General features: G+C 41.3%; 1 protein-coding gene across 3 annotated transcripts in view; it reads left to right on the top strand.

Moving 5' to 3' along the window:
- Positions 1 to 23175, top strand: part of LOC110489401 (CUB and sushi domain-containing protein 3) — a 660686-nt gene that overhangs the window by 524888 nt on the left and 112623 nt on the right. For all 3 annotated transcript variants that reach the window (XM_036971422.2, XM_036971421.2, XM_090227754.1), the window contains 6 exons: positions 370 to 486; positions 3778 to 3987; positions 4371 to 4559; positions 4720 to 4897; positions 16760 to 16905; positions 21924 to 22004. In XM_036971422.2, the coding sequence (XP_036827317.2) occupies positions 370 to 486; positions 3778 to 3987; positions 4371 to 4559; positions 4720 to 4897; positions 16760 to 16905; positions 21924 to 22004 (921 nt within the window). The remainder of the gene's footprint in view (positions 1 to 369; positions 487 to 3777; positions 3988 to 4370; positions 4560 to 4719; positions 4898 to 16759; positions 16906 to 21923; positions 22005 to 23175) is intronic.

The raw sequence follows: 23175 nt of genomic DNA, 5'->3' as shown, positions 1-23175 counted from the left end.
GTCTAGAGATGTTTAACCCGAGATGAACCTTTCTACTTTTAGGAAACTGTAGCTATAAATACAGTTAAGAACATGGCATGTTGAAGTTTAAGATTTTTGTCTATGATTAATAAAGTAGTTATTCTACTCTATTGTACTGTACTGTTCTTTACTGTACTCTACTCTAATTTACTCTACAATACCGTACTGTACTGTACTGTACTCTACTCAACATTGCTATACTGTACGCTATTTTACTCTACTATACTGTACTAAACTTTACTATACAGTACTTTACGCTACTTTACTCTCCTATACTGTACTCTACTGTACGCTGCTCTATTTTACTCTTCTATCCTTATGCCTGTCTGAGTGTGATTGTCTCCACAGCCCAGTGTGGTGGCTCCATGACTGATGTCAGCGGTGTCATCCTGAGCCCTGGATTCCCTGGAAACTACCCCAGTGGATTAGACTGCACCTGGACTGTCATTCTCCCCACCGGCTTTGGTATGGGAACCCACTGACAGTCATTGTGACAAAGCACACACACACACACTGTCAAACTACCTATCACTTTGGTACATTAACTCACTGCCATTGTGGCCAAGCCACTGTCACACACTGTCTTACAAAGAAGTGGATGTCTTGATATTATTTCATTGAAAACCCAGCTTGTGGGGAAGTGGTCCTAGATGTAGTAGCAGTGTAGGGAAGTGTCAGACCCATGTTTGTCAGCTGTAGAGGTAATGATGCTTGATTTATAGGCCTAATGTGCAGAGACATGGAAAGTGTAACACCAACCGTGATGTAAAGTCAATCCACCAGTCAACCAGAAAGCAGCATCATTGTTTACCTATAGTAGGCTACATAAATAGTGTAGTCGACACTAATGCACTCTGGACCAAATGCGTTATCTCCTTGCAGGCGATATGCGCGCGTTAACTCAAGCTGCTGTTCCACAGCTAATCTCTCCACAGATTTCCAATGTATGATTTACTGTATGGCAGTGGCAGTCGGTGCCGTTTAAGATGAGGGAGGATGCTTTCTTTTTAATGAGCATGACCTTATTTCTATTACAGCATATTAGATGACTGTCATTCATATTCCATTCAACGAGCTCAATGTAACATCGATAGGTTTAGGTTACTACATGATCCTCAAATTTTCCCTGTACCCATCATGACGTTGCTACAACCTAGCCTATGAATGAAAGTTTACAACCTAGGTGCACAGGTCAAATAATTTTGAGTAATCAAGGTGAAAAACAGTGACACATTCAATAGCACCTTGCACACTTTTGCCTACATCTAGCTGATCTGGGGTAGAATCATTAGTCCAACAGTTGCATATTAGAGTTTCTATTGGACAAATTCAGGTATGTTTAACCCTGTTTCATTCCGTTTGCTTCCGTTTAAGAAATGTTTTTCAACAGAATCACACGCAAACACAGTTCACTTTTCTAGCAGCCACATACAAACAGCATGATCACTTTGCTCCTTGTATATATCATTCCTTCTCGCATCTATCTATGCGCTCTCTTCCTCGTACCTTTTCCCTTCGCTTGTGGACTTCACATCATCTGTCTGAGACCAGGTGAAAAAAACATATAATGAATGCTGACCACTACACACAACCTGCATCGTTTTCACCTCATAGTCAACATACTGTAGCTACTAGAACTATCGCGTTAGTAAACTCGATACAATCATGCAGTACAATGTACAATCAGAAAGTAGTTTAGCAGTTATACCGGTAGGCCCCGGTGGCAATAAATTAATAAACACAAAAGCATACCTTGACTTAGAAGAGTTAAAGTGTTGGATAGCCATAGCCAGCTAGATAACATAGCATCCCTCTCTGTTTGAGCCGGGTATTTGAGTAGCTGAAAGTGAAAGTAAAAAAATATGCAAACAAATATAGCTAGCTCTCTCTCTTTTGCTTCTCATTTATTTTAGAAGAAATTAATTTGTTCAAAACTCTTCAACTATTGTCTGTCTTTCTCTCTTTGAGTCAACTACTTACCACATGTTATGCATTGCAGTGCTAGCTAGCTGTAGCTTATGCTTACAGTACTAGATTCATTTTCTGATCTTTTGATTGGGTGGACAACATGTCAGTACATGGTGCAAGAGCCCTGATAGGTTGGAGGAAGTCCTCCGGAAGTTGTCATGATTACTGTGTAAGTCTTTGGAAGGGAGTGAGACCCAAGAGCCTCCTAGGTTTTGTGTTGAAGTCAATGTACCCAGAGGAGGACAGAAGCTAGCTGTCCTCCGGCTTCACCATGGTGCTGTTGAGGCTACTGTAGACCTTCATTGGAAAACGGTGTGTTTTAATCAATATTTGGTGACATTAATATATTTAGTATAGTTTTCACAATTTGTATTTTTATGAAATTCACAGAGGGGGATGGTCCTCCCCTATCTCCTCTGAAGAGCCTCCACTGCTGTATGCATATGTTTGAGTTACAGTATATGCATGTTTCGACAGCAAGTCATTTTAGCCTGGTTGAATGGATTCAAACGCATGGTGAAATATAAATTGTGTGATTCAATAATCCATGCTTTCTGGGAAAGCTATAAAGTCCAAAAGTTATGGGCAGAGCTAGAAAGTTGGTTGTCAGAAGTATTACAATGTAAACTTACTTTTAATCCATCTGTCTGCATATTTCAAGACATGGCATAAGTGGTTGTACTGACATACCTAATGTGCTTGACAATTATTTTCTCATCACTCATCTTGAAAAAAATGTATATTAAAAGCTTGGAATTCAATTAATCTGCCATCATTAACACTATGGAAATATCAAATTATTTATTCTTTAAATATTGAAATAGCATGGGCGACCGAGAAAAACAAATTGGTACAATTTAAGGCCATGTGGCAAACAATAATGCAGGCACTAGGGATGGGGGTGTGGCCAGGCACTAGGGATGGGGGTGTGGCCAGGCATTAGGGATGGGGGTGTGAGCATGCGGGTCTGGGCAGATTAAATGTAGTCGATGTTTGTGTGCGTATGTAAGCTGTTGTTCATATGTGTATGTTTGTATTTGGTGTAAAAAATATATATGATGTAGTAACCTAAACCTATCGATATATATTTTTTTATACTGTATATATAAAAAAGGAATATTAACCTAAACCTATCGATATATATATATATATATGTATATATATATTTTTTTTTTTTTTTAATTTTTTTTTTTATACTGTATATATAAAAAAGGAATAGTAACCTAAACCTATCGATATATATATATTTTTTATACTGTATATATAAAAAAGGAATATGACATGTGTCTGGTGTCCCTGGAATTCAGACAATAGCATTATATACGCGGGAGGTAGCCTAGTGGTTAAACCGTTGAACTTGTAACCGAAAGGTTGCAAGATTGAATCCCTGAGCTGACAAGGTAAAAATCTGTCGTTCTGCCCCTGAACAAGGCAGTTAACCCACTGGTCCTAGGCTGTCATTGTAAATAAGAATTTGTTCTTAACTTACTTGCCTAGTTAAATAAAGGAAAATAAATAAATAAACATTACTGTAGCTTGACTATATTATGACATTCAGTTGCTCCTCTCCTTTGCAACTCTTTTTAGGTACCAATGAGCAATGAGTCAACTAACCTGTTCTCTTGTGTAACGTTTCTTCTTGTAGAGTGTCAGTGTTCTGTTTCAGTGGGTTCTGGATTCTAGGATTAACCTACCTGATGAAATAAAGGCAGATGAGTAAGATCATGGTCTTTATTTCATAAGCTCACTGTCTGACCAGTATGTTTTTAATATGCCTGTTTATTTTAGGAATCCACCTGCAGTTCCTCAACTTCTCGACGGAGGCCATCCATGACTACCTGGAGATTCGGAGTGGAACTCTGGAGACTGGCACGGTGATTGACAGGTTCAGCGGACCACAGGTCCCCAAGTCTCTGTTCAGCACCACCCACCAGACCAGCTTCTTCTTCCACAGCGACTACTCCCAGAACAAGCCGGGTTTCCGGATCACTTACCAGGGTGAGGATAGAGTTTGTTGTTTCAAAAAATATATTATTAAGATATTTTATGATTTTATTGAACAGATAGATAGAGAGAATGACCGTGGGGAAATATGGATAGAGGTTGTGTCAAAAGGCAGTAGGCCAGATTCGAACCAATGCCGACACCGTAGACTACAGAGGTAGATCAGTAGAATGTGTGGAAGAGGAGAAAACTCAAAAAGGGCTTGTGATTTCACTCATCTCAATTCAATGTCGTTGTATTTTTCATACTCTCTTAGTATCCTCAATTTTGGCATGACACAGTTTTATCTATATATCAGTTTTCATGATTGTATAATTTTTTTATATGTATTTTCTGCCAATATCTTTCTGAATTATCGACCACTTCCTGACTTCCAGCCTATCAGCTGCAGAGCTGTCCCGACCCTCGTCCTTTTCGTAACGGCATCGTGATCGGCAGTGACTTCAGTGTAGGCTTCACTGTGTCCTTTGAGTGTCTGCCTGGCTACTCCCTCATCGGGGACGCTTCTCTCACATGTCTGCATGGAATCAGCCGCAACTGGAACCACCCGGTACCACGCTGTGAAGGTAACTATAGAACAAGGATAAATATGGTAACTACTAGCATATAAATCTAATAGATACGATCTCTATGGTAACAGATTGATACTGCACCTAGAGAGCGACTGTGGGTGTTGTTTTGGGGTAACATCACCTGACCTGGCTGTGTATCTCCTCTCATCTATAGCTCTGTGTGGGGGTAACATCACCTCCATGAATGGGACCATCTACTCCCCCGGCCACCCCGAGGAGTACCCCAACTTCCAGGACTGTGTGTGGAGCGTAAGGGTTCCCCCTGGGAATGGGATCTACATAAACTTTACTGTGCTCAGCACTGAACCCATATATGACTACATCACCGTGTGGTAAGAACCTACACTCATCCCTCTCTCAGCAACTAATGTGTTATATCATACTAAATATACATCCACTTCACTGTGCTCAGTACAGAACCCATCTATGACTACAGCAATGTGGGGAAAGAAGAGATTCCCACTCACTCAGCAACTAAGTCGTCTTTGATTGGAATTCATCTATCACTGCATCAGTGTGTGGAAAGAAGAGATTCCCACTCACCTCTATCTCCGCAACTAAGTAGTGTTTTATGTTACATTACAATATATGTACTTGGTAAAGTCTTAACTACTGGCCTCTCTGCATGGCAAGATAACCCACTCACGTCACTTCCTGTCTGTAGTTAGCTCTTCATGCACCTTGTTATGGAAAAGGCTGGAAAGGGAGTTCACAAAGACAGCTGTTCTTTTTCCTTTCCAATCACCTCTCACTAAGCAACAAAGTAGTGTTTTATTTTTCATTGCACAGCTGCCAACTCTCACACATTGATCGTGAGACACACACGTTTGACACTTTTCTCACGCTCACACTCCACGCCTCTTATATCTCACTTATTGAAAAGTACTGCTAATTAGTCCATTGTATAGTCAGTGCATTAACTTTTCAACTGTGCTCCAAGTTGTTTTGAAATCAGAGCATCTGCGCGTGCAATTTCACATCGCGAGCAGAACATCTATCATTATCCTGTCTTGCCACAGCACTGTGAACCACGGCACATTGAAGCATATGATTGGTCTAGTTATGTGAGGGATCAAGGGGACTGGATGCACGTTTTAAAGAAACGCCCCAACAAGATTCGAGTGGAATGGAGAGAATGGAGAGAATGGAGAGAGAATGTTCTCCGCTGAGTAGATAAAACTGTAAAAACAGCAGCACGGTAGCGTTGTTTTATGTACAATGTTGTCAACAAAATGAGGTTGCTGTTACTCCCGTCCCTATTGCAGAATACAGCCTTTTGACAGCATGTACTAAAGTTGATTTTAACCACATTGCATTAGTCCCCTTGTTTGATGATTGGCATTTAGGCTGTGACAATGAAAAGGAAGCAGACAGAGCTACAGTATGTTTTAGCAGAGAAGTTGGGTAGGGGTTACCTGATTTGTAACTATGAAAATAATTTTGTCAAACAGATTGTCACGTTCTGACCTTTATTTTCCTTTGTTTTGTCTTTATTTAGTATGGTCAGGGTGTGAGTTGGGGTAGGCAGTCTATGTTATGTGTTTCTATGTTTTTCTATTTCTGTGTTCGGCCTAGTATGGTTCTCAATCAGAGGCAGGTGTCGTTAGTTGTCTCTGATTGAGAATCATACTTAGGTAGCCTGGGATTTACTGTTGGTTTGTGGGTGTGTGTTTGTCGCCACACGGTACTGTTTCGGTTTGGTTAATGTTCACATTTATTGTTTTGTGTCTCATAGTGTTCAGTGTTTTTTAATTAAATTTGTCATGAACACTTACCACGCCGCATCTTGGTCCGATCCTTACTCCTCTTCAGATGAAGAGGAGATCTGCCTTTACACAGATTGTGAACTCAAAAGCGTAAATTTGATTCTAAAAGGGGGGGGCATTAATATTCTCTTCAGGAGATTTTGTTATCTATTGACTTTATTTAGTCTGATAAGTTGAACAATTTTCATTCTTAACAATGGCCTAAAATATAGAGTAATTAGTGTGCTTGTCAGCAAGCATGGGGAATACACTACTGTCATTCCCCACACTTATTTTGTTATTCCACTTCTTCCCAATTTTGAATTGTAATTGCATACACTTAGTGTACAAAACATGAAGAACACCTGCTCTTTCCATGACATAGACTGACCAGGTGAATCCAGATGAAGGTTATGATCCCTTACTGATGTCACTTGTTAAATCCACTTCAATCAGTGTAGATAAAGGGGAGGAGACAGGGTTCCTGCAGTCAAATCGCCCCTCTAGTAGCCTCATGGGTGGAACGTTAATGTAAATTATAATTATATATTATAATTTCATATAAGTATATACTTTTTTTAATCTAATAACATGCCGAAAGCCGGTGTTTACGTCAAACGGTTTTGTTATACTTCAGTTTTCTGTGATGTATATAAAGTGTAATATTGGGATGCAAACTCAAAATGTAATACATTTCAACTCTATATCTGACATGGTAGAGGTGTCTTACTTTTTTAAGCCCATAACCATGTGTGAGGTGTATACTTTTGTTTCAAAGTAGATTTGTTTAAGACTACCAAGAAACACTGCGTGATCCTGATTTAGCCCACTACAGTAAAATATGAAAGGATTTTTAAAGCCTTGAGCTAATTGAGACATGGATTGTGCATGTGTGCCATTCAGGGGATGAATGGGCAAGACAACAATGACAGTGCCTTCGAACGGGGTTTGTTAGTAACGCTGCTCGGTTTTTCACGCATAACAGTTTCTCGTGTGTATCAAGAATAGTCAACCACCCAAAAGACATCCAGCCAACTTGACACTACTGTTGGAAGCATTGGAGTCAACATGCGCCACACTTTTGACACCTTGTAGAGTCCATGCCTCGACGAATTGAGGCTGTTCTGAGGGCAAAAGGGGAGGCGGGTGCAACTCAGTATTAGGTAGGTGTTCCTAATGTTTGGTATAATCATTGTATATTGATGTTAATGATGTCAAATGTTACATAATAATTACTTTTCAGTTAGTTTCAAAAATGGCTGCAAAGCTACCGGTAATTTACCAAACTTACCGAAATCCTGTCATTTTGGTAATTAACAGGTAATCTATGGTAACTTTGGTCATTTATACTTGAGTAACTTGTCCATTAGCTTCTAGTGGATAGAACATATGGTTCAAGAGAAAATAGCCTTATTAATGAACAAGAAGTGTTTTCACTTAACTCTCGAGGGGAAAAAAAGGGCTACCTAAGTATGGTTCCCAATAAGAGACAACGATAGACAGCTGTCCCTGATTGAGAACCATACCCGTCCAAAACATAGAAATACAAAATCATAGAAAACAAAAACATAGAATGCCCACCCCAAATCACACCCTGACCAAACTAAATAGAGATATAGAAAGGCTCTCTAAGGTCAGGGCGTGACAAAATCTTCCAGTGATATACTCTCCCTTTACAACCCTGGTTTCAATAAAATAAGACCTTTGTTTCAACACACATGAGGGTGTAACAAGAAATGCTGTTGAACTATGTGATAGTCAATTAGCCTAGCCAATTATGTTAAAGCTCACCCTTGACCTTAGAAGTTAGATGCTGAATTAGTGGGATTATTATTATTCCTATTTTTGTTGTTTATATAATTTAAAGTGTTTTAGTGATTATACAATTGTCGCAAAAACCAACATTGTTTTTGGAGTTCCACGCCCCCCCCCCCCCCCCCCCCCCCCCATTAAACAAACTGACCAATAGATGTCACACTCACAGTCCATCTATTTAAATGCATCGTCATTGTTGAACGCAGACTTTGAATCTCTCCATGTGACCTGTGCACCAAGCAATACAAGTTCTTCAAGTATCCCCATAGATTCAGTCAAAGGCATCTTGATGTTTTAAGGAGAGCGGCTTTCTGAGTAATCGTCTTCCCCAGCACTCTGACACCACTATTGTGGAGTTGGATAGAGAGAAAGGAAGGAAGGGGGATGGAATATTGGATGGAAGTCCGGAGATTCATTCTAATAATTGATGCACTCCATCCATGCGCACACAACTTCTAAGTCCCGCTTTGTTTTAAAAAAATCCATGAGGGTACTTTAATTTATTAATGCTTTCAGCATAGCATACCCTCCACTCCACCCACACCTTTAAATAATGCACATTCAGCATAGCATACCATCCACTCCACCCACAACTTTAAATAATGCACGTTCAGCATAGCATACCCTCCACTCCACCCACACCTTTAAATAATGACCTTACAGCATAGCATACCATCCACTCCACCCACAACTTTAAATAATGACCTTTCAGCATAGCATACCCTCCACTCCACCCACACCTTTAAATAATGCACTTTCAGCATAGCATACCATCCACTCCACCCACACCTTTAAATAATGACCTTTCAGCATAGCATACCCTCCACTCCACCCACACCTTTAAATAATGCACATTCAGCATAGCATACCATCCACTCCACCCACAACTTTAAATAATGCACGTTCAGCATACCATCCACTCCACCCACACCTTTAAATAATGCACGTTCAGCATAGCATACCCTCCACTCCACCCACAACTTTAAATAATTCACTTTCCGCATAGCATACCCTCCACTCCACCCACACCTTTAAATAATGCACGTTCAGCATAGCATACCCTCAACTCCACCCACAACTTTAAATAATTCACTTTCAGCATAGCATACCCTCAACTCCACCCACAACTTTAAATAATTCACTTTCAGCATAGCATACCCTCCACTCCACCCACACCTTTAAATAATGACCTTTCAGCATAGCATACCCTCCACTCCACCCACACCTTTAAATAATGACCTTTCAGCATAGCATACATTCAGCATTAGCTAATGCCTCTGTCCCGAAGCAAGCACAAGCTAGCCTTGAGCAAGCCTCGAGCTAGGCCCACTTACCAGCTAATTCTAGGGCTACAATACCTCCTTTGCTAATTGGCCTGGACCCTTTATTGTCGACACGGAGCCCCGCCGATCCATCAGGACTGGACTGCCGACGTGTCGCCCGATGTGGTCTCAACAGGCTATACTGTTACGATATTGCCGAAGAACCATCTTTAGCCCCGGCACGCCAGCTTTTCTGTACTCTGTGTACCCTGCTCACCCATCATAGTAGTGAATACCGAACAGCACCCTGACTCACCTATTGCTGCTATTTTGACCCTATAATCATTCGACTGCACAGCTGATGCCCCCTGGACTGTTTGAATAACACGGTACCTTATTTTGTTTACCTGCCGGCCCCAGCCTCGAACTTAGGTCCTGTATGTACCTAACTGGCCCGCTCTGCCCATTCATCACCATTTACCCATTGTCTTAGCTCTCCTGATCAACACCTGTGATTGATTTATGCCTCTCTCTAATGTCAATATGCCTTGTCTACTGCTGTCTTGGCTAGTTTTTATTGTTTTATTTCACAGTAGAGCCCTCAGTCCCGCTCAAAAATCCTTAGATAGCTCTTTTTTCCCCACCAAACACACATGCGGAGACCTCACCTAGGTTAACTGATGCCTCCAAAGACGAAACCTCTCTCATCGCCACCCAACGCATAGGTTTACCTCCACTGTACTCACATTCTACCATACCCTTGTCTGTACATTATGCCTTGAATCTATTCCACCACGCCCTGAAATCTGCTCCTTTTATTCTCTGTCCCCAATGCACTAGACGACCAGTTTTAATAGCCTTTAGCCGTACCCTTATTCTACTCCTCCTCTGTTCCTCTGGTGATGTATAGGTTAACCCAGGCCCTGTAGCCCCTAGTTCCACTCCTATTCCCCAGGCGCTATCATTTGTGGACTTCTATAACCATAAAAGCCTTGGTTTCATGCATGTTAACATCAGAAGTCTCCTCCCTAAGTTAGTTTTTTTCACTGCTTTAGCACACTCTGTCAACCCGGATGTCCTAGCCATGTCTGAATCCTGGCTTACGAAGGCCACCAAAAAATCTGACATTTCCATCCCCAACAACATCTTCCGACAAGATAGAACTGTCAAAGGGGGTGGAGTTGCAATCTACTGCAGCGACAGCCTGCAGAGTTCTGTCATGCTATCCAGGTCTGTGCCCAAACAGTTCGAGCTTCTACTTTTAAAAATCTACCTGTCCAGAAATAAGTCTTTCACTGTTGCCGCTTGTTATAGACCCCCTCAGCCCCCAGCTGTGCCCTGGACACCATATGTGAATTAATCACCCCCCATTTATCTTCAGAGTTTGTACTGTTAGGCGACCTAAACTAGGATATGCTTAACACCCCGGCCGTCCTACAATCTAAGCTTGATGCCCTCAATCTCACACAAATTATCATGGAACCTACTAGGTACAACCCCAAATCCGTGAACACTGGCACCCTCATAGATATCATCCTGACCAACCTGCCCTCTAAATACACCTCTTCTGTCTTCAACCAGGATCTCAGCGATCACTGCCTCATTGCCTGCGTCCGTAATGGGTCTGCGGTTAAACGACAACCCCTCATCACTGTCAAACGCTCCCTAAAACACTTCAGCGAGCAGGCATTTCTAATCGACCTGGCCCAGGTATCCTGGAAGGATATTGACCTTATTCCATCAGTAGAGAATGCCTGGTTATTCTTTAAAAGTGCTTTCCTCACCATCTTAAAAAGCATGCCCCATTCAAAAAATGTAGAACGATGAACAGATATAGCCCTTGGTTCACTCCATACCTGACTTCCCTTGACCAGCACAAAAACATCCTGTTAGCATCGAATAGCCCCCGTGATATGCAACTTTTCAGGGAAGTTAGGAACTAATATACACAAGCAGTTAGGAAAGCTAAGGCTAGCTTTTCAAACAGAAATGTGCATCCTGTAGCACAAACTCCAAAATGTTCTGGGACACTGTAAAGTCCATGGAGAATAAGAACACCTCCTCCCAGTTGCCCACTGCACTGAGGCTAGGAAACACTGTCACCACTGATAAATCTACGATAATCAAGAATTTCAATAAGCATTTTTCTACGGCTGGCCATGCTTTCCGAGCTGGGCATGGGTGCAACTCAGCCATGCTCAAGGTATTAAACGATATCATAACTGCCATCGATAAAAGACAATACTGTGCAGCCGTATTCATCGACCTGGCCAAGGCTTTCGACTCTGTCAATCATCGCATTCTTATCGACAGACTCAACAGCCTTGATTTCTCAAATGACTGCCTCGCCTGGTTCACCAACTACATTCAGACTGAGTTCAATGTGTCAAATCTGAGGGCCTGTTGTCTGGAACTCTGGCAGTCTCTATGGGGGTGCCACAGGATTCAATTCTTGGGCCGACTCTTTTCTCTGTATACATCAATGATGTCGCTCTTGCAGCTGGTGATTCTCTGATCCACCTCTACGCAGACGACACAATGTTGTATACTTCTGGCCCTGTTAACAAACCTCCAGACGAGCTTCAATGCCATACAACACTCCTTCCGTGGCCTCCAACTGCTCTTAAATGCAAGTAAAACGAAATGCATGCTCTTCAACCGATCACTGCCCGCACCTGCCCGTCCATCTAGCATTACTACTCTGGACGGTTCTGACTTAGAATATGTGGACAACTACAAATACCTAGGTGTCTGGTTAAACTGTAAACTCTTCTTCCAGACTCACATTAAGCATCTCCAATCCAAAATTAAATCTAGAATCGGCTTCCTATTTCGCAACAAAGCATCCTTTACTCATGCAACCAAACATACCCTCGTAAAACAGACTATCCTACCGATCCTTGACCTTGATGTCATTTACTAAATAGCCTCCAACACTCTACTCAGCACATTGGATTCAGTCTATCACAGTGCCATCCGTTTTGTCACCCAAGCCCCATATACTACCCACCACTGCGACCTGTATGCTCTCGTTGGCTGGCCCTCGCTTCATATTCGTCGCCAAACCCACTGGCTCCAGGTCATCTATAAGTCTTTGTTAGGTAAAGCCCCGCCTTATCTCAGCTCACTGGTAGCAGCACCCACCCGTAGCATGCGCTCCAGCAGGTATATTTCACTCTTCACCCTCAAAGCCAACTCCTTTCCTTCCAGATATCTGCTGCCAATGACTGGAATAAATTGCAAAAATCACTGAAGCTGGAGACTCATATCTCCCTCACTAACTTTAAGCATCAGTTGTCAGAGAAGCTTACGGATCATTGCACCTGAACATAGCCCATCTGTACATAGCCCACCCAACTACCTCATCCCCATATTGTTGTTATTTAATTTTGCTCCTTTGCACCCCAGTATCTCTACTTGCACATTCCTCTTCTGCACATCTATCACCTAAGTGTTTAATTGCTAAATTGTAATTATTTCACCACTATGGCCTATTTATTACCTTACCTCCCTAATCTTACATAGCTCTCTCTCTCTCACAAACACATACACACACGCTCTCTCTCACAAACACACACACGCTCTCTCTTTCTCTCACAAACACACACACACTCTCTCACACACACACACGCTCTCTCATGCTCTCTCACACACACACACGCTCTCTCATGCTCTCTCACACACACACACGCTCTCTCACACTCTCTCACACACATGCTCTCTCTCTCACACACAGACACCCACGCTCTCTTTCTCACAAACACACACACAGACACGCTCTCTCTCACAAACACACACATACACACTCTCCCTCACTTTCTGTCACATACTGTACACGGACACACACACTCTCACACACACTTTCTCTGTCACACACACAGACACTCACACATACACACATTCTAACACAAACGATCTCTCTCTCTCTCTCTCTCTCTCTCTCTCTCTCTCACACACTCACTCTCTCTCTCTCACTCTCTTTCTCTCTCTCGCTCTCTCTCTCTCTCTCACTCTCACTCACTCACTCACTCACTCACTCACTCACTCACTCACTCACTCACACCGTGCTCCCGGAACATCTCCGGTGTCCGAAAATTAGTCAGACTAATAAGACAGCTCATTTGTTCATTTGGACCACCTAATTGTGCACAGAGAGTGGGTCCACTGATTACCAATACACAGATCCTGTCTCCTCTTCACACTCTTCTTTACCTTTTACTGGCTCCAGATTGTACTGCTTTCTGGCTGCCAGGATCACAGAGATGTAACCCTCCTGCTGCCCCTGTCTCTTAATTGGGTAGGTAGTTTGATATCTGGGTAGTTTGATACCTTTTTCAAACACCCTCAATTTGTCAGGGCATGGACTCTACAAGATGTCGAAGACATTCCACAGGGATGCTGGCCCAATGTTTCCTACAGTTGTGTCAAGTTGGCTGGAAGTTCTTTGGGTGGTGGACCATTCTTGATACAGACGGGAAACTGTTGAGCGTGAAAAACCCAGCAGCTTTATAGTTCTTGACACAAACAGGTGCACCTGGTGCGCCTACCCCGTTCAAAGGCACTTCAACCTTTTGTCTTGCCCATTCACATACACAATCCATGTCTCAAATGTCTCAAGGCTTAAAAATCCTTCTTTAAACTGTCTCATTTAAGCTGTCTCCTCCCACACTGATTGAAGTGGATTTAACAAGTGACATCAGTAAGGGATCATAGCTTCACCTGGATTCACCTTTTGTACACTCAATATATATATATAGTTTGTAGCTACAGCTATACAGTTTGTAATTACAGCAATACAGTTTGTAATTCCAGCTATACAGTTTGTAATTACAACTGTACAGTTTAATTACAGCTGTGCAGTTTGTAATTACAGCTATACCGTTTGTAATTACAGCTGTACAGTTTGTAATTACAGCTGTACAGTTTGTAATTACAGCTGTACAGTTTGTAATTACAGCTATACAGTTTGTAGTTACAGCTAAACAGTTTGTAATTACAGCTATACAGTTTGTAGCTACAGTATACAGTTTGTAATTACAGCTATACAGTTTGTAGCTACAGCTATACAGTTTGTAATTACAGCTATACAGTTTGTAGTTACAGCTATACAGTTTATAATTACAGCTATACAGTTGGTAATTACAGCTATACAGTTTGTAGCTACAGCTATACAGTTGGTAATTACAGCTATACAGTTTGTAGCTACAGCTATACAGTTTGTAATTACAGCTATACGGTTTGTAGTTACAGCTATACAGTTTGTAATTACAGCTGTACAGTTTGTAATTACAGCTATACAGTACAGCTATACAGTTTGTAATTACAGCTATACAGTACAGCTATACAGTTTGTCAATACAGCTATACAGTTTGTAATTACAGCTATACAGTACAGCTATACAGTTTGTAATTACAGCTATATAGTACAGCTATACAGTTTGTCAATACAGCTATACAGTTTGTAATTACAGCTATACGGTTTGTAGTTACAGCTATACAGTTTGTAATTACAGCTGTACAGTTTGTAATTACAGCTATACAGTTTGTAATTATAGCTATACAGTTTGCAATTACAGCTATACAGTTTGTAATTATAGCTATACAGTACAGCTATACAGTTTGTAATTACAGCTATACAGTTTGTAATTACAGCTATACAGTTTGTAATTACTGCTATACAGTACAGCTATACAGTTTGTAATTACAGCTATACAGTTTTTAATTACAGCTATACAGTACAGCTATACAGTTTGTAATTACAGCTATACAGTACAGCTATACAGTTTGTAATTACAGCTATACAGTACAGCTATACAGTTTGTAAATACAGCTATACAGTTTGTAATTACAGCTATACAGTACAGCTATACAGTTTGTAATTACAGCTATACAGTACAGCTATACAGTTTGTAATTACAGCTATACAGTTTGTAATTACAGCTATACAGTTTGTAATTACAGCTATACAGTACAGCTATACAGTTTGTAATTACAGCTATACAGTACAGCTATACAGTTTGTCAATACAGCTATACAGTTTGTAATTACAGCTATACAGTTTGTAATTACAGCTATACAGTTTGTAATTACAGCTATACAGTACAGCTATACAGTTTGTAATTACAGCTATACAGTTTGTAATTACAGCTATACAGTACAGCTATACAGTTTGTATTTACAGCTATACAGTACAGCTATACAGTTTGTAATTACAGCTATACAGTTTGTAATTACAGCTATACAGTACAGCTATACAGTTTGTAATTACAGCTATACAGTACAGCTATACAGTTTGTAATTACAGCTATACAGTTTGTAATTACAGCTATACAGTTTGTAATTACAGCTATACAGTACAGCTATACAGTTTGTAATTACAGCTATACAGTTTTTAATTACAGCTATACAGTACAGCTATACAGTTTGTAATTACAGCTATACAGTTTGTAATTACAGCTATACAGTACAGCTATACAGTTTGTAATTACAGCTATACAGTACAGCTATACAGTTTGTAATTACAGCTATACAGTACAGCTATACAGTTTGTAATTACAGCTATACAGTACAGCTATACAGTTTGTAATTACAGCTATACAGTTTGTAATTACAGCTATACAGTACAGCTATACAGTTTGTAATTACAGCTATACAGTTTGTAATTACAGCTATACAGTTTGTAATTACAGCTATACAGTACAGCTATACAGTTTGTAATTACAGCTATACAGTTTTTAATTACAGCTATACAGTACAGCTATACAGTTTGTAATTACAGCTATACAGTACAGCTATACAGTTTGTAATTACAGCTATACAGTACAGCTATACAGTTTGTAATTACAGCTATACAGTACAGCTATACAGTTTGTAATTACAGCTATACAGTTTGTAATTACAGCTATACAGTACAGCTATACAGTTTGTATTTACAGCTATACAGTACAGCTATACAGTTTGTAATTACAGCTATACAGTTTGTAATTACAGCTATACAGTACAGCTATACAGTTTGTAATTACAGCTATACAGTACAGCTATACAGTTTGTAATTACAGCTATACAGTACAGCTATACAGTTTGTAATTACAGCTATATAGTTTGTCGCTACAGCTGTACCTGTTGAACGTTGATGCCAGATGCCTGATGTCAATGATTGAATGGACTGCACTCTACATTGACGTGGGAAAATGTGCAGAGATTTCCAATGTACTCCTTTCAAAGCTATGTTTGTGTTGGTCAATTTGTTGTCAATTTGTTGTTTTCATTTTCTATTGACATTGTCACTTGCCCAAGGAGAGGGATTTGATCAGTGTGTGTATGTGTGTGTGTGTGTGTGTGTGTGTGTGTGTGTCTCTCTGTCTCTGTCACAGGGATGGTCCGGACCAGAGCTCCCCCCAGATCGGTCAGTTCAGTGGGAACACAGCGCTGGAGTCGGTCTACAGCACCTCCAACCAGATCCTCATTAAGTTCCACAGCGACTTCAGCGGCAGCGGATTCTTCGTGCTCAGTTACCATGGTGAGCACTTCATCTGAGAGATGGGCATGGGAGAGATACATAAAGGACAATACAGAGACAAAGATGGCGATCAAATGGAAGGAAGAGAGTGAGGGAGTGAGAGGTAGAGAAAGATCAATGGCCTGAAAGGCAGCAGAGTGAAGCTCCTAGTCCTCCTCTTCCTCCTCTTCCTCCCCCTCCTCATCTTCCTCATCCTCCTATTCCTCCTCCTCCCCTTCCTCTTCCGCTACCTTCTCATCCTCCTCCTCCTCTTCCTCTTCTTCCGCTTCCTCCTCCTTATCCTCCTCCTCCTCCTCATGCACCCTGACTGCCTTGGGCCTCTGACACGCATGGCAGCCAGTACTCATTATTGGCTCAGCTCATTTTCATAGTCAATTAAATCCTGACTTATTGCACTTCAATTCCTCTCTCCCATCTGACAGTGATAAATCAGTGAAGGTTTGTGGCTCTATACACATAGATTATTGACTACAGGCTGCACTCTGAGCAATGAGTACTCGACCAAATCTAGTTTTTCTAAACAGCCATCCAGTCACATACTGTATTGTATACACACTGCTGAGCCAAACCAAGCCAATAATAGTGATAATAATAATAAGCTGAGCTGAGCTGTACTGGGCAAGCTTGATTACATATCCATTATAGTTGCTGAAACAGGGCTGGGAAGGAGAATGTGAAAAGAAACTATCCAAGCCAGCACTGTATGTCTGATTGGCATTATAGTGTAAATCCCTTCTCTATAAGAATAAAAATACCTCAGCCAGCTCAGTCCGGTTCAGGTCAGCTTTATAGTGTAAATCAGTCATTCCAGTTCTCTATATAGCTGGTACTAGTTTACAGTAGCCTCTCTCTGTGGAATGACCGATTACACACAAGGCTGCTCTTACACTGATTGTTGACACGGTGCTACTGGAATAAACAGATTTATCAGCCCAATAGCAAAGCCCCTGTTGTTCTGCTACAGCCAGCATTTATGACTTAACTACAAGTGCTTATCGATCGTGGCCTGTATCAAACGTCTCTTCCTGTTAACCAGTCTGCCTCGATTGCGGACGGTGGGGTGGCTTAAAAGGTACTCCAATCACTTTACTATAACTGTTGAGGTGCTTAGCTGTCACTTTAGTTTCAGCTCTGTCCAAATGGATTATGGGTAAACTGCAGTTTGATACAGTATGGATCAACAGTTGCTGTTGGTTGATTACAGTTATTAAACAATGTTTAATTTGTCGGTCAGATGTTCAAAGGTAACGGAGAACTATTTGACAAATACTATTATTATCATTATTATTCATCTGTACTTCGATCCCTATAGTCTAATGAAGCAATCCCTAACCACATATCTGGTCTGTTGCTCCTCTCTGAATGTACTAGACTGGAGAGAATGCGCAGCAATGTTTCTCTATATTTACATGGATTTGGCATGGGAATTACTCTGCCTCTGTAATGAGTTTAGCTTTGATTTATTTTAAAAGAGCCACCGAGTTAGAGAGACAATTTTATTTCCCCTTAGTGAACACTCTGCTTTGCTGTGAATTAACCAAGATTTATATAACGTTTAGTATTAGTAAAATATATTAATTTACTATATTAGAATGTCCTCAACTGTCCTCAACTGTCAAGTAATCAGATTATAGTCTATAGCCGGTTTATTCATGTCGTTTGCAGTCCAGACTTACAAAAAAAAAAGTGTTTTCATTTCGGTCACATCAAAGATTGGCCGGGGGTAAATAGATGGAATATGATTATCTCTCTGAATAATCTTCAACAAGCAAAATGCAAAACTGTCACTTTTTCCAATTCTGTTAAGAGAGGGTTTAAGTTGAAAAATTGCATAGTTATTCAGGACATTATGCAGACATCATGATTTGATGACTCAATTCCCAGAGCCCACTAGTTTTGACTGGTGATTATCTTCATCGTTCACAGTAACCACGTTTCCATCCAGTTTTTAGGCGAGTAAAAGTCAAACTGTATAAAAAAAAAATCAAATACAAATGTTCCTTCACTTATCCATAATCATCTCACCATGTAAACTAGCCTACCCGCACAGCTTATCCGCACTGTGTCTGCGCGCTCTTGGCTGGACCAAGGTAGGCACATTTGCTATTTAACGTAACGGTTTTTGTGACAAAACTATCGGTAGAGTTGAAAATACGATGGAAACACATTGAACTTTAGATTTTTATTCTGTACATGAAAACTTAAGCGGAAAATGCAATTTTTCTGTGCACTACGTCATCACGTACTGATTTGTATCACAACAAGTCAGTTTAGTGGAAACACCACTGATGGGAAAAGGTGCATGTTTTCTTTATGCAGGTTCTAGAATATTTGCATGAAAATCTGTTGCCAATTGGATGGAAACCTAGTTAGTGTAGATAAATCCCACTGGGGAAATACATAGAAGAAGCTGTCATGTTTTCCTCCTTTTTATTGAGCTCTTTTGTGAGAACTACACTCTTAGAAAAAATGTGCTATCTAGAACCTTAAAGGGTTCTTCGACTGTCCCCAAAGGAGAACCCTTTGTAGAACCCTTTTTGGTTGCAGGTAGAACCATTTCTACAGCGAGATCTACATGGAACCCAAAAGGGTTCTAACTGGAATCCAAAAGGGTTATCCTATGGGAACAGCCAAATAACCTTTTTGTAAGAGTGCATCAGTCTCTCATGGGGACATAGAAAGTAGCTGTCAGTGTCATTGACTCTTCATAGCTTTCGCTTCAGTTGCCAATACACACAAACACACGCACACATATTCTCCAACTTCACAATCTCACACACACACACACACACACACACACACACACACACACACACACACACACACACACACGACCCTCTCACCACCTAACGCCCACCCACACACACATACACATGCTCCCCCCTCATCCCTCTACCCCCCTCCCCTGTTCCCTCTGTGCTCGCTCTCCTTCCTCTCCCTGCAGAGCCTCCAAAGGAATCTTATTAATCAGCTAGCACATTGAACAGGAGCCACATGGTAAGTGGCTCTCGCTACTTAATTCGTTTTATTCTAGCAACCAGCATCGTCTGGAGCCAAAGCTCCTGTTAGAGAAAGCTAGCTTCCTCCCTCCTCTCCTCTGTCTACTCTGTTAGCTGGGGTGTATTCATTAGTGCACAAAGCAGCAAACCATATCAAGAGTTTCTTATTGGACAAATAAAGGTAGGTCCCTCCCCGTTTCGTTCTGTTGGCTTCTGTTTGTTTCCCAGTGAATACATCCCTGTTCATGCCTGGGAGAAAAATAAGTACTGTGTATCAGACCTGGGTTCAAATACTATTTGAAATCTTTGACATATTTTGAGTTTTTGCTTTAGCCTGCCTAAGAACCAGATGGGTGGGGTTTGCGTTTTTGAGACGTCGGTGCCTGGTTGTGCCAGGGATGGGGATTGGTACAAATAGACCACTGTGTTATTCCTGATAATTAATGCACCAATTAAGACGGTGAAACGGTTCCCACAATTAACAAATGTTGATGGTGCTTCAGCCTGTCTATATATACTGGAAGAGAGGGAGAGAGTCAGACAGTGATTCCTATACAGTGATTCCCTAGATATGGTAGTGTGCTACTTTTGACCAGAGCCCTATGGGGACAAGGGTGCTATTTGAAGCGCAGACCAGTTGAGTAATGCTCTAACTAGCTCCAGTACTTTATAGTATTAGCATACCTATTGTATTTTTAGCAGCATACTACACTTTCAATGTATTTGGTGCATGATAGATTGCCTTCAAATATTACTCAATAGTTGAATGAATGATCAATGACTGTTTTTGATTTTCCCTCCTAGTTTGTGTTGCCATGACACTGCCAGGTAGCTGAGTAATGGGTGTAGTCTGTTTATGCAGTCCTGAAAGATGTTGGCTGTAAGATTCAGTGGTAATATGGTAATATTTCCCCTTGCCTTGGTAATATTTCCCCTTGCCTTGGTAATATTTCCCCTTGCCTTGGTAATATTTCCCCTTGCCTTGGTAATATTTCCCCTTGCCTTGGTAATATTTCCCCTTGCCTTGGTAATATTTCCCCTTGCCTTGGTAATATTTCCCCTTGCCTTGGTAATATTTCCCGTTACCTTATATTATTCATTCATTCATTCTGTCATTAGCAGTGTGTGTGTGTGTGTGTGTGTGTGTGTGTGTGTGTGTTCGAGTGTGTGTTCGAGTGTGTGTTCGAGTGTGTGTTCGTGTGTGTCTATCTGTGTCTGTATGTCTCTCCGTCCGTGCATTTGCGTGTGCTTGTGTGTGTACAGTGTAATAATATCTCTCCCTGGGCACGGCTCCGACCTGTATCACCTTATTTTATCCTGTCATTAGCGCCAGCTAGCAGCGTTCGCTTTCCTCAGATCGTTAGCAGTGCGTCGGTCCCAGCACCTCCCAGTTTGACTGCTCTATTGATTCCCAAAAGGTACACTGGGCTTATCTGATGCCCTTAAACACACCGTCGTGATCCCATTGCTGCTGAATTAATTGTTATGCAGCCAGGTAGAGGAGGTGTGGAATCTGATATTTTTTTTCCATTTAAGCTTAACCTTTCAAATGTCCGTTTTTCCTCCTCCCCAATGCTGATGCTCTTTTGTCCAGACATGGGAAATCAATGGAGATCTGTGATTTTGCAAGTAGGTCGGCGGTAGTGGTGGCACAGGTGGGGTGATTGGCTTTGCATTACTGTTGAGTTTAGCAGAAACTCACGTTCAAACCATCAACAGGAATAACCAAGAGATCAAAATATTCTTAATTTAATTCCATGTTTGATAGAATACAAAACAGTGCCAGTGCAGTAAGTGCTTAACAAAAAAAAGAGCATTACTACTTTTGCATTTCTGTTGAAATGTTCTTTACACTTTTTTCATCTCTTCTTTCTTCCTCCTTCCTCATTCTTCCGTCTTCCTTCTTCCTCTTTCTTTTTCCTTCCTCCTCCTTCTTCCTTCTTCTTCTTCCTCCTCCTTCTTCCTTCTTCCTCCTCCTTCTTCCTTCTTCCTGCTTCTTCCTCCTTCTTCCTATTCTAGCGTACCAGCTGAGGATCTGCCAGGCGCCCCCTGAGGCCACTAACGCTGATATACTCATGGAGGACGGGGAGCTTGAAATAGGTAAGGCCTTTAGTTCAATCCCAGAATAGTCTCAATTTTTCTAATGGCTCGTTTGGGAGAGATTGGGCCTCCTCACTACTCTTCATACTTAGGACGAGGAGGTTTTTCTAACCACCTGACCTAATCAGGAAAAACTCTGGTGATGTTGGTTATAACTATGACCTGTAGTTTTTCCTGGTCAGATCACATGGTCAAGAATACTCCTGGGCATGTATTCATAAAGTGTCTCAGGGTGCTCGGGTTCGATTCAATCTGTAATGCTGAAGCGTGTGATCAACATTTTTATTTAAAGATTTAGCTGACGTATGCAGCGTTTAATTAACGTAGATGCAGTCTCCGCTAACGCAGAAACATTGTCTTTATATTTCAATCACGTTGTTACGTTGAACTTCAGCGATGCAGATTGAATGGAGCCCCTAATCGAGGATCAGCTGAGCTTTTTTAGCTCATAATGAATGAAGATTATATGGACGGGGATCAGCCACACCTATTTCTGAGATGCTTTGAGTATAGGTCCTGACCTTACTTCAGCCGCTGAAACTAGGAAACTGAAACCCTTTACACCAGTACCATGTCCCTGTGTTTCACAACATCCCCCATGCTTAGAGAAGAGAGGGCTGGCCTCCTCCTGTATGTGTGACCCCCACTAATACCATGGATGGACTCACACACGCACACACACGCACACACACAGACACACACACTCAGACTCACAGACACCTAGCTAGGACACACACATGCATGCACGTATGCGCACACACACACCCTGCTAGACACACAGGGTTATTTCTGCTTTGCCGTGGTATTAATGGTGAGTTAGCAACTAGATCTGTGATTGGTGGGTATGAAAGTGGGCGATCACAGTGGCTGAGATGGATTCACCTTGCCCGGTAACAAGGCCCAAAGACTGTGCGTATGTGTGTTTGTGTCTGTGCGAGTGGTTGTGTGTACTGTAGCAGCCCTGTACAGAATACTAAAACCACTATCATCCATCATCATCTGTGACATGGCCCTCTGCTGCTTTTTAAAGATATCAGATGGCTTCTAAAAGACTAGAATGTTACAGTAGATGATGGTGATGACGATGATGAAGAGCATAACTTTTGATTTTCAACACCATTTATTCTTGGTTGCACTAACACTAGTACTACTGCAATACTCATACTTCAGG

The sequence above is a fragment of the Oncorhynchus mykiss genome, chromosome 30, assembly GCF_057628025.1.
Source record: "Oncorhynchus mykiss isolate SJ-2025 chromosome 30, ASM5762802v1, whole genome shotgun sequence".
In the NCBI taxonomy this organism is placed as follows: Eukaryota; Metazoa; Chordata; class Actinopteri; order Salmoniformes; family Salmonidae; genus Oncorhynchus; species Oncorhynchus mykiss.
Note: the sequence above shows the minus strand (reverse complement) of the source record. Positions and strands in the feature narration are given on the sequence as shown.